Here is a 17,075-nt window from a genome sequence, read left to right as displayed (position 1 = left end):
AAACGGGTGAAGGTGCTTCTTTGACATGGTTTTGATTTATTTTGTGTTTCGGGTCTTTACCGTTTTATTGAGTATTTTTGCTATTTTGGGTAGATTCATTTATATTGGCGAAGGAAATAGCGCATGGAACCTTATTAGAACCATCTATCCATAGGCAAATGACAATACAAATTTTAAGAAAATAAAATTTGCTATTTAGACACTTCAATCAAAACATTCCCATGTTCTAAAATTTAATCCACAATATAGATGCACACTATTGAAGAACACAAAAAATGCTCAGGAAATTGTGAATAGTATATCCTTCTGACAAAATTGTTTGCTATACCTGTCTTTATTCTCATTATATCTTCCTTTTCCAAACACTCTATACTTTTATTCATTTTAACCCTTTATCTTGCCTCTTGTTCTTTGTTCTGTCCGACGTAGTTCTTAATATTGAAAATAAACATTACAATTATGGTAACATTTTAGCTGATGAGCTTTCAGCAATTAATATCATTATACGTCAAGTATTCAGTTTAATTTATTAGATCATATTAAAGTTGTTCAAGACGAATATAGTTTCACTACAAACAAGTGTTTGGATACTGCTTCCTTCCTTAACTGTAAATAAAAACCAAAAGCCTATTGCGTCATTGGCGCTTAACTGAAAACAAATTATTTTGCAAATATTTTCTTTTCCAGTTCTTACAACATTTGAAATAAAAATATAATTACAGTGAAATAAATTCTTGAGCGGATGGATCTTTCAACAATTAATGAACAGTCAATCCAAGACTGTTCAAGACGCATATAGTTTTCAGTAAAGCGCTAGTGACGCAGTAGGTTTTAGACTTTTGCAGTGAGAGAAGGAGGTGATACTCAAACTCTTGTTTGTAGTGATTTTTGTTCATTTCGAGCTTGATTTGCTTGTTCACTTTAAATTTCACTCGTTTTAAGATTTATTTATTAATTTACATTAATATCTATTGCATGTTTGTTTGCATTGATTGTTTATTTAATTTCTGTTCGTTTTAAGTGTCATTTATACTTCAATAGGAATATATATTTTTTTTTCGTTTTTGGCTTGATTTTCATACTCAATCTAAGCATTACTCGCTTTAATATCTATTTATTCATTTATATTATAACCTGTTGTATGTTATTTGCTATGGTTGTTTATTTAATTTCTGTTTGCTTTGGGTTTCATTTATTCTTTAATAGTAATTTCTGGTCGTTTTGAGTTGGAATTTTAACAGGTATTTGTATCTGCTGAGCTCAAGTTTAAAATGGCCTCTACTTTTCTTTGAAAAACTTATTTTTTGGAAAGTTGCTTTTTAATTATTTTTTGTTCGTTTTGATTGCAAAAATTTTCAAGTTTTAAAAAAAATTTTATTTCAAAATCAAACTGTTTTTAAAAAAAAATCAGATGTTGATCAAGGTATCAAAACTTGTATCAAAGTAACAATATCAAAGTGAAAAAATGGGTTTGTGTCAACCTCGGAGTTTTTATTATCTGATGTTTGAATTATTTTTAACAAGATGGCTATCTCAAAATTTTTATCAGGGTGGGTTTGGGGAAAAACGGCGTGGAAGGGGCTAATTAACCTTCGGTCTCTTTTGACTCTTTAAAAGTGAACTATAACTTTCGGTAAATTTCTACCAAATCATATTATTGACTTACGCATAAAGTGAATATACCACTCGATGCCTTTTTTTATGCTGATTATTAATATAGTAATCATTTCTATCGAAAATGAATTTCAGCCCCCCCCCCATATATGCCACTTCAGGGTATATATTTCTACAACCTAACCTAACCTAACCCTGAATTGGCATATATAGGGGGGGGGGGACTGAAATTCATTTCCGATAGAAATGATTATTATATTCGTAATCAGCATAAAAAAAGCATCGAATGGTGGCTATGGTATAAGCGCTGTGCACATAGCGCTTTTTGATAATTTTTCAATATTCCTCTCAAAATACCCTAAAAGATCTAATTTTGTACCCTAAGCTGAACCTTGGATGTTGCACCCTCTTGACAACCAGAATGCATATAGTACGATAGTACGGTGGAAGTCGACTCTGAGTCGACTTCCACCCCTTACTCATTTTAATACCCTTATCCTTAGTGGTAGCAGTAATAGTATTAGTAGTAGTAGTAGCAGCAGTAGTTGTAGTAGTAGTAGTAATAGTAGTAGTAGTACTAGTAGTAGTAGTAGTAGTAGTGGTAGTAGTAGTAGTAGTAGTAGTAGTAGTAGCAGTAGTAGTAGTAGGAGTAGTAGTAGTAGTAGTAGTAGTAGTAAAGTAGCAGTAGAAGTAGAAGTAGTAGTATTAACAGTAATAGTAGTGGTAGTAATAGTAGTTGTAGTAGTAGTAGGAGTAGTGGTAGTTGCAATACTATTAGTAGTGGAATCAATTCTCCTGTCACTCTAACCAATTTTGGTTCTAAAAAGAGTAAAAGAACTTATATTTCCAATCGAATACGCCCTCTCAGTAGTGTGCTATATCTGTGTCCTAATTGCTCACCTTATTTTGGGACTAAAAGCTATTAGCTTATTTTTAAGCTCATATTCGGATTTTGTGCTATCGACTACCCCATACTAGTCTATTTTGAATGGACATGTCTTCTCATTTTGATAAACTTGCCTTTTTGCCCTCCATCTTGGATTTCAAGCCCTCTAGCGGCACTATGATACAACTTAGTTTATTTTTTAAACTCATATTCGGAACTTGTGCTATCGACAACCCTATACTAGTCTATTTTGAATGGCGATATCTCTTTATTTTGGCAAACTCACATTTTTGACTCCCATCTTGGATTTGTGGCACCTAGCGGTACTACGATACAGCTTAGTCTATTAATTTAAGCTCATATTCGGAACTTGTGCTATCGGCTACCCCATACTAGTCTATTTTAAATGGTCATTTCTTCTCCTTTTGATAAAGTTGCATTTTTTATCCACCATTTTGGAATTCAAGCCACCTAGCAGCCTTTCGAGGAAAAAACTTTGCTTGCGTAATCGATCAATAATGAAGAGAATGATCAAAACTGAAATTTTCATATTTTGAAGTCTTGTTTTACTTCTTGTTTCTTGTTTTACTTCTTCTACTTCTACTTCTTGTTTTAACAAAACTTATATTTTTCAACCACCATCTTGGTAGGTCATCCCCAAAAGGAATGGGGAGATGTCAATTCAAGTGGTAAATAATCCCCCTCCCCCTATCCTAAGTCTTTGTTTTAATGTTAACCTATATCTTTGATAATTTTAATTCAACCATCAATATATATATATATATATATATATATATATATATATATATATATATATATATATATATATATATATATATATATATATATATATATATATATATATATATATATATATATATATATATATATATATATATATATATATATATATATATATATATATATATATATATATATATATATATATATATATATATATATATATATATATATATATATATATATATATATATATATATATATATATATATAATACAGAACACACATTCTTAATATATTACAAAAGACTAATCTTGAAATATCATTTAAAATAAGTCTTCTTTCGTTTGTTTTTTGCTTCATAATTATCTACCAAAGTTGTCCAAATTACCAAAATTATCTATTACGTAACATCCAAATGTCAAATACAAATTTAACTTTCCCTGTCATTTAACATATATACGCTTGCTCAGGTATTCATAGATAAACTGTTCCAAAATCACTTAAGCTCGCTATAATAAATAGTATGACCTGAATTCAATGCTCTAGTTTAGTAATCCCCAAATAAGGTGTGTAATCAGGACGTATGAGATAGCTTTTAGTCCCTAAATAAGGTGTGCAATCAGGACGTAGATATAGCACACTACTCCCCTCAGAAGCTCCTACGATAACTCTTTTCATGCAAAATACTTTGGTGAAAAAACTATATTATATTGATAAAAAAAAAATACAAAGAGACTACAGAGTTACAAAAAAATACTTCATTCTTTACTTAGGGAGTGGTATTGTGCTGCCTTTGTTCACAATAGCTTTATGATTATCTCAGGTCTTTTTTTTTCTTGAATCGAATCTTATAATTCTTCTTTTTTAGAAGGGTTATTGCGGCCTGCTTTTGATTGTACGCACCGAATGTCTAGCAAAAACAATCTCCTAAATTTTCCGACGCGTCCAGATGTGCTTGAGCCGAGAGGATTTTCGTAGTCTAGGCTCTACTATGATGGACTTGGGTAAATTGCATCATAAGAAAATTTATTCACTGTTAAACAGCAATTAGTTTTGGGAATTATGTGATTAACCTTCATTGACTGAAAATATACTTGCGATTATTTAAGACTAAGAGTCAGTCAAGGGCTTCGACACAAAATTTTTGAATATATTAAAAGGTGGGTTTTCCATTGCTCAGTTTGTATATGATTCTCCATGCCCTGTCTCTTCAAATCAAAACAATATTCTGGATTCTATTAAATATTGACTTTGTTACCCAATGACACTCCACTGAAAGGAGCCAAGAGCTGAAGATAGTAACGGCATCAATATAAAATTTCAGTTGGGGACCCATGGAAGAGATCATACTCTGGACAGTACTACGGTGATGCAATGTCATCTGCCAATGCCTTACAAAGAAAAATAAGAACTTTAGCCGATGGACGCTCATTAAGCCCTAACGTTTCTCCAGAAGTTGAAATGACATTCCGTGCTGGACTTCAAGGTTAGAGCTATTCTTCTTTGCTTAAAACTGCTTTGTGTAAACACTATAGAAAATGGATTATTTAATGGGGTCCCCAACAATCCTTACTATTGATGGGATTAGACACAATTTATATTGCAAAAAATATGCACTTTTCATAAATGCATAACTGTTATTATTTTATGAAGAATACAACATCTCCTATTTTCGGATTAATAAACAATAATATAGAATATTAAATAAAAAATTGCCATTCAGGGAACGATTCAGAATATGTCTGGATTATATACCCTTGTATATAATCCAGGATAAGATATGAAACTCTTGTAAAGGGGCAGCGAGAAACTCCACGATTTAATACTTTACCATACGTTTTGGTTTTCCCCTATGTGTATTTGGAATGCATGGGTGCATTTTAAGGAAGAACCAGTTACCACTAGTTCCTATATGAATGTAAAATAAGATTAGTTTTCACACAAGATGAGACTTCTTTAAATCAGTGCAAAAATACAACTGTGGTGAAATACTATTTTCACTGCATTAAGAATTTGTCGAGGGTCTCTCGTTAAATATTTCATTCCAAGGAGTCATAATGACTCTACTGGCTATTGCCTACTGGCTATAATAGGCAACCTTGATAGATAATGCTCATTCAATATAGAAAAAACATCTGGTTTTGGTTTGAAAATCTGAGAGAAATAAAGTTCCAATTAACTAGCACTAACAAATTACTGTGCAAAACCAAAAGATAATTAGACTTACGGGCCCTTGACAGTGTGACGTATTTCTAGAACTTTTGGTCAGTTCTTCTAACAGCTTTTACGGGAAAAAACGCTTTGTCTTTCTTTTATCATTTCATTAAACGCTGTAGTTCTCATCCCTCAAAAATTTTAAGTAAATCCCAAAACACAATAGTTACTCCTGAAGATTCTATACAACTCTGATTCTTTTGATATATCTATTGGTATCAAAATTCTGTTTTTTATAGTTTTGGTTGCTATTGAGCCGGGTTGCTCCTAACTTACAGTTCGTTACCACGAACTATTTCAAACCTGCCTACTTGCATTCCAGGAAGGAGCTTTTTAATTGAAATTAGAAATATTGCTCAGAAGAACATAAGCTTTGAAAAACTGCTTCAGATAATTCTCTCCGGTATAAATATTAAAAACTCACACTCAGTAGGTTTGGCTCAAGAGCAAATAGATTTCATTTTTTTTCTTAGATTCTCATTTTTTTTCCCCAGAAAAGAAATATACGTAGTTTTTCAGAGTAAATAATACATTCGTCATCCATCCTTGCGTTTGTACTTTCCTTAAGAGCCATAGACCTGTGCCAGTTTCCTGCAATAAACCAAAATTGGCTGCAAAGGAATAAAGTATTTCACTACCCTTTTTAGGAATCCAGAAGAGTATAATCAACAAGACCCAATAGTCAAAGGAGGTATTTGAATTCACTCACCAAATCTATAAGGAAGCCGTTAAACATGATGGCTGTTTTCTGGCGAATATACGTCATAAAGATTTTAGTCTTGGATGAACCGCTATTTAGGCCATCTCTGCTGAGACATCAGCTAGTTTATTCAGCATGGACTGGGCCTCTGAGCGTTATCCTGAAAGATAGTCGATGTTTTAGTATAAACTAAGTCAGCTATTTAGACATACGGGCTGACCTCGACACTACAGAAAAATTCCATCGCCCTTTCTAGGATACAGTCAATTACAAAGTTAAAAAGGACGGGGGAAAGAGTAACACCAGCCCCTGACTCCATGATAAGCCAAATTTAGCGAAAATATCCTTCCGTTAGCTTGAATTTGGGCTCTTTTATGGAGATTGTCAACCTGAATGAGCTGAATTAACTTTTTGGGCACTTAATCTTCAGCCACAAATTTTTTATCTTTCGTCTCGCCGGGTAGAAGCAGTGACACAGTCAAAACGAACAGAAGTTATTCCTTATATGAAAGGGGCTGTCCCCTTCTTAACGCCTCGCTCTTTACGCTAAAGACTTTTATTGTTTAAAAAAAAAGAGTTTTGGAAAAGTCAAACTTTAGCGTAAAGAGCGAGGCGTTAAGGGGGGGACAGCGCCTTTCATATAAGGAATAATTTCTGTTCGTTTTAAGTTTTAACGTCGTTCCTTATTTTCAGTTAAAAAACTTGTTTTTTTTATTTAATTTTTGAACGTTTTTGAATAAATGCAGGTATGGATCATGACTCACCGTACATGAATAATTAAAACAAAATTTGCATATTAATTTACTTTTATTTGGTTAAATGGCTTTCTTGAAACTTGTTTAATTTTATTTACGAAGGTTTTTATTTTTAATAAATATACATAACTTACCAATTAACTTACATAACGAACTATATTCATAGATTTCAATACATATATTAGGGGGTTTGTCCCCTAGTCAATACCTTGCTCTTTAAGCTAAAGTTCGAATTTTGTACCAATTCTTTAAAAATGAGTGCTTAATCACAAAGGCCGTTAATTAGAATAAATAGCTCTTATGAAAGTACTAAAAAATCTTTGGCTTAAAGAGCGAGGTATTGACTAGGGGGTGAACCCAATCATATATGTAATATATTTTGTTCGTTTAAAGTTTTGATGTTGCTGCTGTTGCAGCTGAAAAACTTGTTTTTTTTATATTTAATTTCTGATCTTTTTTTAAATAATGCTGGGAAGTCTGGCGTCCCCTTCATAGCAATGTCCCTTCTCCCATGAAAACTTCCTTCTTAGAAAGATCCTCCCACATAACCCTCGACCACCCCCCACTACCAGAAAAAATCTCCCCTGAAAACGTCTGTATACTTCCCAATAACCAATACTATATGTTAACATTGGGTGAAGTTCATAACTTTCAGCCCTCCCCCTGGGAACTTCGGGGCATTAAGTCATCCTAAAAGACATACTTATAATATTTTCGAACAAGCTGAACAAAATGGCTATCTCAAAATTTTGATCGGGTGAATTTGGGAAAATATGAGCGTGGGAGGGGGCCTAGTTGCCCTAAATTTTTTGGTTACTAAAAAAGGGCACTAGAACTTTTAATTTCCATTCCAATGAGCCCTACCACGATATTTTAGGACTATTGGGTCGATATGATCACCCCTAGGAAAAAAAAAACAAAAAAAAAACAAATAAACACGCACCCGTGATCTTTCTTCTGGCAAACAATGCAAAATTCCACATTTTTGTAGATAGGAGCTTGAAACCTCTACAGTAGGGTTCTATGATACTCTGAATATGATGTTGTGATTTTCATAAAGGTTCTATAATTTTTAGGGGGTCTTTCCCCCTTTTTTCGAAAATCAGCCAAATCTCTCGAATATCTCAGGCGCGTAACTTTTAATGGGTAGGATTAAACTTGATGAAACTTATATATTTGAAATAAGCATTAAAATATGATTCTTTTGGTGTATCTATTTGTATCAAAATACCGTTTTCTAGAGTTTCGGTTACCATTGAGCCGGGTCGCTCCTTACTTACAGTTCGTTACCACAAACTGTTTGATGCTATAATATGCTTTAATTCCCTTTTTTGAAGACTAGGATAATTGTCGAACTTCTCGATTCTTGAGGCGCTTTTTCTTCCTCCCTGATATTTCATTTTTAGTTTGGAAGGCTATTGAACTCTTCGTCAGTTTGGAACGGCTTCCTCCCAAGCTAATTACTCAGTCGATGGAAAAATGGATGTCGCTTGGTGTTAAGTCTCGACCATGAGATGGGTGTTCAAATGTATCCTGTTGAAATTAATCGTGAACCGTTGGATCTTGCGAGCGCTGTGTGACTGTGTATTGAAATGGATAAGAACAATCCAAGAAGTCAGTGTGCCTCTTGGGGTGTTTTCAATTGGTCCTCGTAGGCTCTTTCCAGCTGCTTTTTTCCAGCTGTATAAACTCCACAAACCATACATCTTTTTGGCCCCTTGTAATATACATCTTTTTGGCCCCTTGTTTGATACCTTGTAACATTTTTCAAAGAGAGTTTTTAATCTTGTTGTTTATTTGACAAATGCCTTAATTATCCAGATGAATTTGTAGAGAAGCAAACTTGATTGTACACTAGTTTTGGTGATGAAATCATATTTCTTTTTATTAGCTCATCTTTACTTTATAGACAAGATTAGATAAAAAACAAACGTCAAATAAACTTTTCTGGCCATTCATAGACCATATATAGTGATTATGGTCCGTAATAGAGCTTAATTCTTAAGTGAAACAGAGAACTACAGATTTGTAGTTTTACAAAAAATACGAACACAATAGGGAGACTCATACAAAAGACATTGGCTCATAATAAATTGCTTTTCAACTTGAATTTAATTTAACAACTTTTTTACAGAAGAGATAAATAAAAGTTCAAATAGGGATAAAATCCTTTTAACAGACAATGTTTCACAAACAGTGAAACCTTAGAAATTCACAAAAAAATACCAGCTATTTCGGTCACATAAGTAGAAAGGGGGGTACCAGCCCTACGAGAACACATGTGCTGCCATCTAGAATTTAGTCTAACGCTGACGGGTCATAATTTATTCATGTTTTTATGGTTTTTGTCACTGAGAATGAAAAAACAGGATTTTTATCACTTTGATGTATTTTCATGGTTTATTGATTCTAATGGGTTCAATGACACCTCTTTCAAGGTCGATTTATTTGTTGTTTCCAAGTGTATTGTCTTCGGGGCAAAGTTTGCACATGCGCATTGACGATGGGGAAGAGATATGTTGATCTAGGACAAGAGGGGGGAAATTGATTTCCTAGAAAATGATTGCGTAATCGAAAGGGAACTAAATTTCTGAGAAATTGATTACATAATCAGTGGGGAGAATGTATTGATCTGATAACGGGAAACAGGATCACGTGTCCCCTTCTAAGCCAATCAGGGCGCCGGTTACATAAGATGTCTTTCTCTAAGCCAATCAGAGAGTCGGTTACATATGGTTTCCCATTCCATCATAATTCGCCCTTGAGATTTCGTATATAATGGACATGCGTTGTGATTAAACATTCAGAAAGTTCTGTGACACTATGGATATAACACTGGAATATATTGATTTGGATACTCTGGATACATCGATTTACAATGTGAGTTCTGTTTAGTAAATTTTCATAGTTTATTTTCAAATAAAATCATTTTACACAGCCCCCACAATATATACAAATTCAGGTACCCCCCCCCTCCCACAATACAAACTTCACTATGTATTGCTTATACTCGATAGAAAGCTTAAAACATGTTCTTTTTTACCACATAAACCTAGCCTCACCCCTCCACACCCCTCTCAGTTTATGACTTTAATTCTTCCAATGAAAATAATTCTGTTTTTGATAAATTTTTTCTTGCTGTAAGCCTATCTAAAAGGGACAGTCAACTTCTGTCAGCCCTTAGCTATTAATATACCGTTTCCATTTAAGCCGCCGCTAACTTGACTTAAACATTTTTGCAGTTATTTAAACAGGTGATAATTAGCTGACTCCCCACAATTGTACATCCTGCATGTTGATCCTCACGTTAGCGACTTAACCAAAATGTTTCAGTGAAAAAGAATGTTTTTCACGACGAATTAAAACAGTTTCAAGCAAAAAGAGATTGCGATAATTAAGCTAAGCCTACGCAACCTGTATGGAAGTAGAGAAACGAGTTATTTCCAAAATTATGGTCTAACAATATTTTTTTAGGACATTATGTAAAAAGGGGGAAGGGCAGTGCCACAATTCTAACACCTACATTGTAAAGCGAAAACAAAGTGTTTCCTTGCATGAAAGTAAGGGACCGGGAATTCTATGAAAAAGAATTCGTTACTTTATAATGTGTCAATTGAATAGCATTTGATTTCTGAACCAAGTATATTTCTCTCAAATTTTTACTTTTTGATTTACTGAAAATGGGGAGAGGGAAGCTTCTTTATGATAAATGTTTTCTAGACAAATGATTGTTAGGGGTTTGGGGGGCACTAATTTTTCTTCTGTGAAAAAGGGAAAAATTATTTCAATGATAAATATTTTCTTTTTTAAGGTAAATTATGAAGAATGTGCACCTCCACCTGAAAAGAGAGCAAGGGGTAATAATAAAACCCCTGCGAAGGCGACAGTTGTGCAGTATGGTCGCTGGCCGAGGCCCTCCAAACAAGTGTTGACTGCCCAAGTCCAATCCAATCAGGAACCAATGCAACCTACCAGTGACATCGCCGTCACCGCATGTGTGCAAGTCCGTGACTTCGCTGGCTCGACTGCACAAGTCCGTGCCGTCACTGGCCCTACTGCACAAGCCGCAGCCCAATCTGCCCAAGAACATGACGCTGCCGGCCCGTCTACACTCCATCATGCGTTGCCTGGGCCTTCAAAAGCTGCCCCACCTACACAAGGTCAGGAGGTTGCCCTCCAGCATGCTATGCCAGGGTCTTCAGGCACTCAACTGCAGCCGGGATATAAAAATGTAAGCATTTTTACCTGGCTATAGAAATATCTAAACAAACCCATTTTTCATCACTGTGTGTCAGAGATATTAAAAAGTGTGTCAGAGATATTAAAAATGTTATTTTCGCTATAATCCCCCTCCACACCCCTTGTTTTAAATTTCTCTGCTCCCCCCTCCCTCAGAGATACCTAAATATAATGTAATTTTTTTTACCTGTCAAAGAAACCGCTCTTTTTCTATCACCTTATTTTCTCTGCCTACTGTAGACATCTTCGCTATCTTTTCAACCTCATAATAATGTTTTTAGCTAATATCTAAGTAAAAGTGTGTCAGAGATATTAAAATGCTATTTTCGCTATAATCCCACACCCCTTGTTTTAAATTTCTCTACTCCCTCCCCACAGAGATATCTAAATATAATGTAATTTTTTTACCTGTCAAAGAAACCGCTCTTTTTTTAACATTTCCTATTTTCTCTGCCCACTGTAGTCATCTTCGCTATTTTTCAACCTCATAAGAATATTTTTCGTTAATTTCTAGTTTACTGTTATCTCACCATTTGAAACTCAAAATACTATTTTTCGCTAGAATATTAGTTTTAAGGGGCCTTCCAACAAGGGGCCTTCGATTCATTTAAGGGGCCTTCGATTCATTTCATCACAGTAAAAGTATGTCAGAGATATTAAAGGGCATTGTTTCCCCTTTTAAATCAGGTCAATTATCTTATACATTCAGTCTGCTGAATTCTCACAGTGAAGCCGAAAAAGGAACTATATTCCGGTCATAATTTCCTCATAGCAAAATCTTTGCGTTATAAACTGTATAGCCAGAAAGAGATAGGCTATCAAGTAATGACCGCGGTTTTTTCAAAGCAGATAAAGAGTATTAATATGAAATGTTTTGAGGAGTTGTCTGAACAAAATCAAAACCTTCTATGTCATCTTTTAGATTGTATTAAGTTGGAACTTTCAGAATATATATAGAGTAGGGAACTAAATGCTACTGGTAAGCGCGTTTTTAAATAATAATCAAATTTTTAAAAATAGGGGTGATTTAGACACTTTGAAAATAAGCTGTTTTTCTTTTATAGGTTGTTTTGGTTCCTTATTCACAATCTCCCCCTGTTCATCAGTTGGAGAAGAAGAAGATGCGCCTGTGGAGCTCTGCAACAATTCACATATCAATGGTAATTCACTTGAAATACCGTTTAATACTAATGATTTTTTAGCTGATAATTTTAATGTTGATAATAGCGCAGTTGAGCAGGGGGACTTGATTCCAAACACTTAACAAATTTTAGAGAATTTTTCCAATGAGTTAACAGGGAACCTTCCCCCCACTGATTACATACTTCCACTTCAAACAACTGAAGTGGCTTCACATAGCCCTATTATTGAACAATGTGGGGGAGGGGTTGGTGATAATTTACAAGAGGAGGGGGGAGGAGGGGGGTAAGATCCAATTTACGACAGGTCCCGAGATTCAACTCACAAATACAGTTTTAAATACAATAGTTGTCTAAACTGCAACTTTTGGTTACCCATTTAATTCGCTTTTGGGTGGTAATTTTGTGTTTGACCCAGTAGAAATTGTTCATGAATATGTAGATAGAATTCATGCACTGCTAGAGAACCAAATTCAGTTGTGGAGAGGGGGTAGGGATTCAATTAAGGTTTCTATTGTTTTAAAGGTGTTTTATTTAAACGAGGGAAAAAGTGAGGTATATGATCATTATGTACACACCGAGATGCGACGGGTCTATCCATTATCCACATTTAGAGAATCTTAAGGGTGTTTTTTTAGACAGGATAGGTTATATTATTTCACATCACGAGAATTACAAGGAAAATGAGTGTCGGTCTGTAGTTTTTTTGCTAAACATTTACGTGTTAATATTTGTAAATTTAAGAAAGATTTTATTTTAAGAGGGGGTAGGGGTGGGGAAAGGTCAATAGTTTTGAAATATAATCCCGATTTAGTAGATTGTAAAGGTGTCCAGCGAATCTGTTTTGAAACAGATCAAAAATGTTTCAAGTACGCTTTCCTCATATCAGCATTTGAACCTATAGCAGATGACGCTACAAAGACAAATTTAGATCACTGAGCTGTGCATGGGAAGGAGGGGTCCGATTTTCCCATTGTAGATTTTTCTTGTTTAGAGGGAAAATACCTAGTAACGCTCAGGTCTATGGATATTTTTGAAAGGGCCAATGCCCATATAAATATCGGCTTTACTGTGGTTTAGTATGAAACTGAATTTGAAGACGGGGTTCGTTCTAAAAAGAAGGGGGTGGTGTTCCCAGTAAGAGGCCCGTCGATTGAATTGGTGAAATACTGGGTATGGCTGTTGTACACACCACCTAGTGACCCCAATTCAATTGGCAATTTCAACCCAATTACAGACATTAGTAGAGTTCTGGGGAGTGGTAGGGATCTAGGGGTACGTTTCCACTGTCCAACATGCCTGTCACAATTTCGTAGCGATTTAAAACTACGGGATCACATGAATCATTGTAGACGACATGGCTACCAGTCAGTGGAAACGGTTTCAGGGGATAGGGCTATTTTACGTTTTAAAAGTTTTCAAAACACCCTCCTCCAGAGCAATAAAATCTGGCTGGATTGTGAAGTGAAGTTAGTGGAAGTGAACGATCTTAGATTTCCAAACCGAATCAAAGAACATCGAGCTATTGCAGTCTCCTACGCCCACGCGCAAAGAGACAGTTCTAACACTATGCAATTGTTAGAAATAGTTGAAACGTTGGACGAGGGAGAGTGTATGGTCAAGGCACTGACTAAATTAATTGGCATCGCTCATGGCACTATTTCTCGTTTGAGATATACACATTACCCACTGGTGTTGTCTGCAGAGGATCGTTTCGCGATTAAAAATAAAAAAATATGTTGGGTTTGTAAGGGGGAGTTTGAAGAGAGGGATAAGGGGAAAGGGAAAAGAGGGGGGGAAGGGGAAAGTCAGAGACCAAAATCAATTGTGGCAGGAAATATCCTCTGGGGTTAGTAATTTTAGAGGGGTAGCGCATCAATCATATAACTTAAACGTTAGCCAGCAGTTCTTTATTCCAGTTTTTATTCATAATTCAAATTATGATTTAAACTTTATTTTACCGGAACTGGCACGTGTGCACAGGGAGGGAGGGGGAGTAGATAGTCCATGGGTAAATAATTCATTTACCTTATACATCATTCCCAAATCGGCCGAGAAGCTAGTGCTTCTCAAGTTGAAATGGCAGGTAGTAAATAATGGGCATACTTGCTGGAATACAAAAAAAATGTTTTTTGATTCTTTTCGTTTTTTCCCCAAGATGACGGTGCAATTTATTCATGTATACAAAAGTGGTTATTTTCATAGTTTTCATTTATTTAAACACAACCTTCCAGATAATAAGAAGTGTGATCTATTGATCTACAAAGGTTTAAACGCAGGCGACTTTTACTGTTTTGGCGCTCGCTTAAGCGAGTTGAAACAACCTCCAATTGAATCTTTCTATAATTCACTCACCAACAGTGAATGCACAGCCGAGGAATATGAATTTGCCAAGAAGGTGTGGTCTAAGGGGAATTGTGAAAATGGGTGGGATTATTGTAGACTGTACTTGACCACTGACGTTTTAACTCTGTTAGATATTGTCTGTAAGATCACAGACCAAATCTATTCAGAGTTTGGACTCGATATAGGATATTATTTTTCCACGCCACATTTTGTGATGGACTTGATTTTAAAAATTAGTTGGGAGAAAATAGGCTTAATAACTGATGTAGATCAACACCTTTTTGTAGAAAGATCAATGAGGGGTGGGTATCTTTTTCATGGGGATCGCGTTTTGACAACAGATCCAAGCGGACAAAACAGCACCGGTGCAAAGTCAAATGCAGTGTTCTTGGACATGAACTCATTTTACCCCTCGGCAATGTCTCACTACTCTTTGCCGTGTGGGAACTATAAATGGCTTGAGAATCCTTGTGAGTTCCCCGACATTAACACCGTCGAGGACAATGGGCCACAAGGATAGTTCTTTGAAATTGATGGTCACATTCCATTGGCGCTTCATGATTCAATCAGAGATTTTGTTTTTCCCTGTATCAATCGACCAGTGACCAGTGACTCGCTGAGCCCCTACAATCGATAATTGGTTGAGGATATGGGGATGCACTGGACCTCCTCTAAGCAGAAACTGATCGCAGATATGGACCCAAAAGAGAATATCGTTGTTCATCATGTGCTTTTGCACTGGAGGGTGAACAATGGTTTCAAGATCACCATAATACATAGGGTTCAGCAATCCAGTCAAAAACCCTACTTAAAGACGTTTATCGATACTTTTGTTGATAAACGCTCTTAGACAAACACCAAAGTAGAGAAGGAAATTTACAAACTCATTCTAAATTCAGCATTTGGCAAAATTTGTGACAGCGTACGCAATAGATCTCGCTCCAATGTCATGATTAACCCTGTAGAGTGTACAAGGATTATTGCTAACTCCAATTTTACAACGTTCACGAGCTTAGAGGCTGGCATGGTTCTTCTATACCGGAAAAAGAATATAGCAGGAGGTAGTTCAGTACTTGAAATTTTCAAAAAGCTCATGTTGTCGTTTCTTTACAATGTGTGCAAGTTACAATGGCCCAGGGAGGGGGAGGTTCAAGTTTACTATGCGGATACAGATTCTCTGCTTTTAAAAGTAAAAACCGAGGATTTATTGTGGGATTTAGAAAATGGGGAACACATCAGCTCGCGGATGGATTTCACTAACTGGAATCCATCCCTCTACCTCGAGTTGGTGAAACGTCAAGCTCCCAACCAACTACTAATGTTAAAATCAGAGACGCGGAGTGATTTGATATTCAGGGGGGTGTTCCCGGGTCCTTAAATTTATTGCTTGGAAACTCATAATAAGGATGTAAAGCAGGCGGGTAAAGAGGTGCCTACACATTTTGTAAAGAGCAATTTCAACATGAGTGTCTACAGACACTGTGTAGAAAGTATCCTGGTGCTGAGAGCACAAGTGCTTGCAATTCACTCTCTACAGTATAAAAATTATACTGTAAGAGTGGAAAAGAATGCAATGTCATGTATATCTGACAAAGTCTTTGTGCTCGAGAACGGTGTAAGCGTACTACCCCATGGCCACTACCGTATTTCAGGCCGGGTTGAATGCATAGACTATCGCAATCAACTTGGTCTGGATAAATTAACTTAAACTTAACCCAACCTAACTCAAACCTAACCTTGACCCAACCTAACCTAAACCTTTCATGAATTAACCTCACCTAAACCTTACCCAACCTGTAGCAGCAGTGACGACGACTATTGTATACTGTTTCGACCCCGGGGGGGGGGGTCCCGCCCGCGACCAACTTTCGGCCCCGCGGCTCCCCGGGGGACGGGGGGTCCCGCCTGTGGCCGGCCTTTGGCCCCGCGGCTCCCCGGCGGGTGGAGGGTCCTTTTAAATTAATAATGCTCACCTGTGCCATTTTTTTTAAGTTCATGTTCCAAGTGTTTTTTTAAGTGCTATTGTACAAAAAGTGTGCTAATGTACAAAAAGTGATGTTGTACAAATAGTGATGATGAACAAAAAAAAGTGTTTTTATGATAATAAGTGTTGTTGTTGTTCTTGATGAACAAAATTGTTTTTATTATAAATGTTGTTCTTAGTGTTTGAACAGAGGTGTTTTTTTTTATCTTAATACTGTTTAAAAAAGTGTAATTTTTATGTATTTCATGTTGAACAAGTGTCTTATTCATGTTGTTCATGTTCGAACAGAAGTGTTTTTTTTTATCTTAATAATGTTTGAACAAGTGTTTTTTTATGTTGTTCATGTTGAACAAATAGTGTTTTCATTTTGAATAAATGGCCATGAAATATTGTTTTTGTTGTTCTTGTTAACGTAGATAGATCTAAGAAAAATTACTACTACTACTTATTCATT

The 17,075-nt window shown here is 35.6% G+C and overlaps 1 protein-coding gene across 1 annotated transcript in view; it reads left to right on the top strand.

Moving 5' to 3' along the window:
• The window catches only part of LOC148943507 (uncharacterized), a 452,088-nt gene that overhangs the window by 175,381 nt on the left and 259,632 nt on the right, over positions 1 to 17,075 (top strand). Inside the window, exon 12 of the mRNA XM_089100994.1 lies at positions 4,569 to 4,730. Coding sequence (XP_088957120.1) covers positions 4,569 to 4,730 — 162 coding nt within the window. The remainder of the gene's footprint in view (positions 1 to 4,568; positions 4,731 to 17,075) is intronic.

This window comes from Artemia sp. Qi Xiang Cuo, chromosome 15 (genome assembly GCF_049724085.1).
Source record: "Artemia sp. Qi Xiang Cuo chromosome 15, ASM4972408v1, whole genome shotgun sequence".
Lineage (NCBI taxonomy): Eukaryota > Metazoa > Arthropoda > Branchiopoda > Anostraca > Artemiidae > Artemia > Artemia sp. Qi Xiang Cuo.
This window is presented reverse-complemented; position numbering and strand designations above follow the sequence as displayed.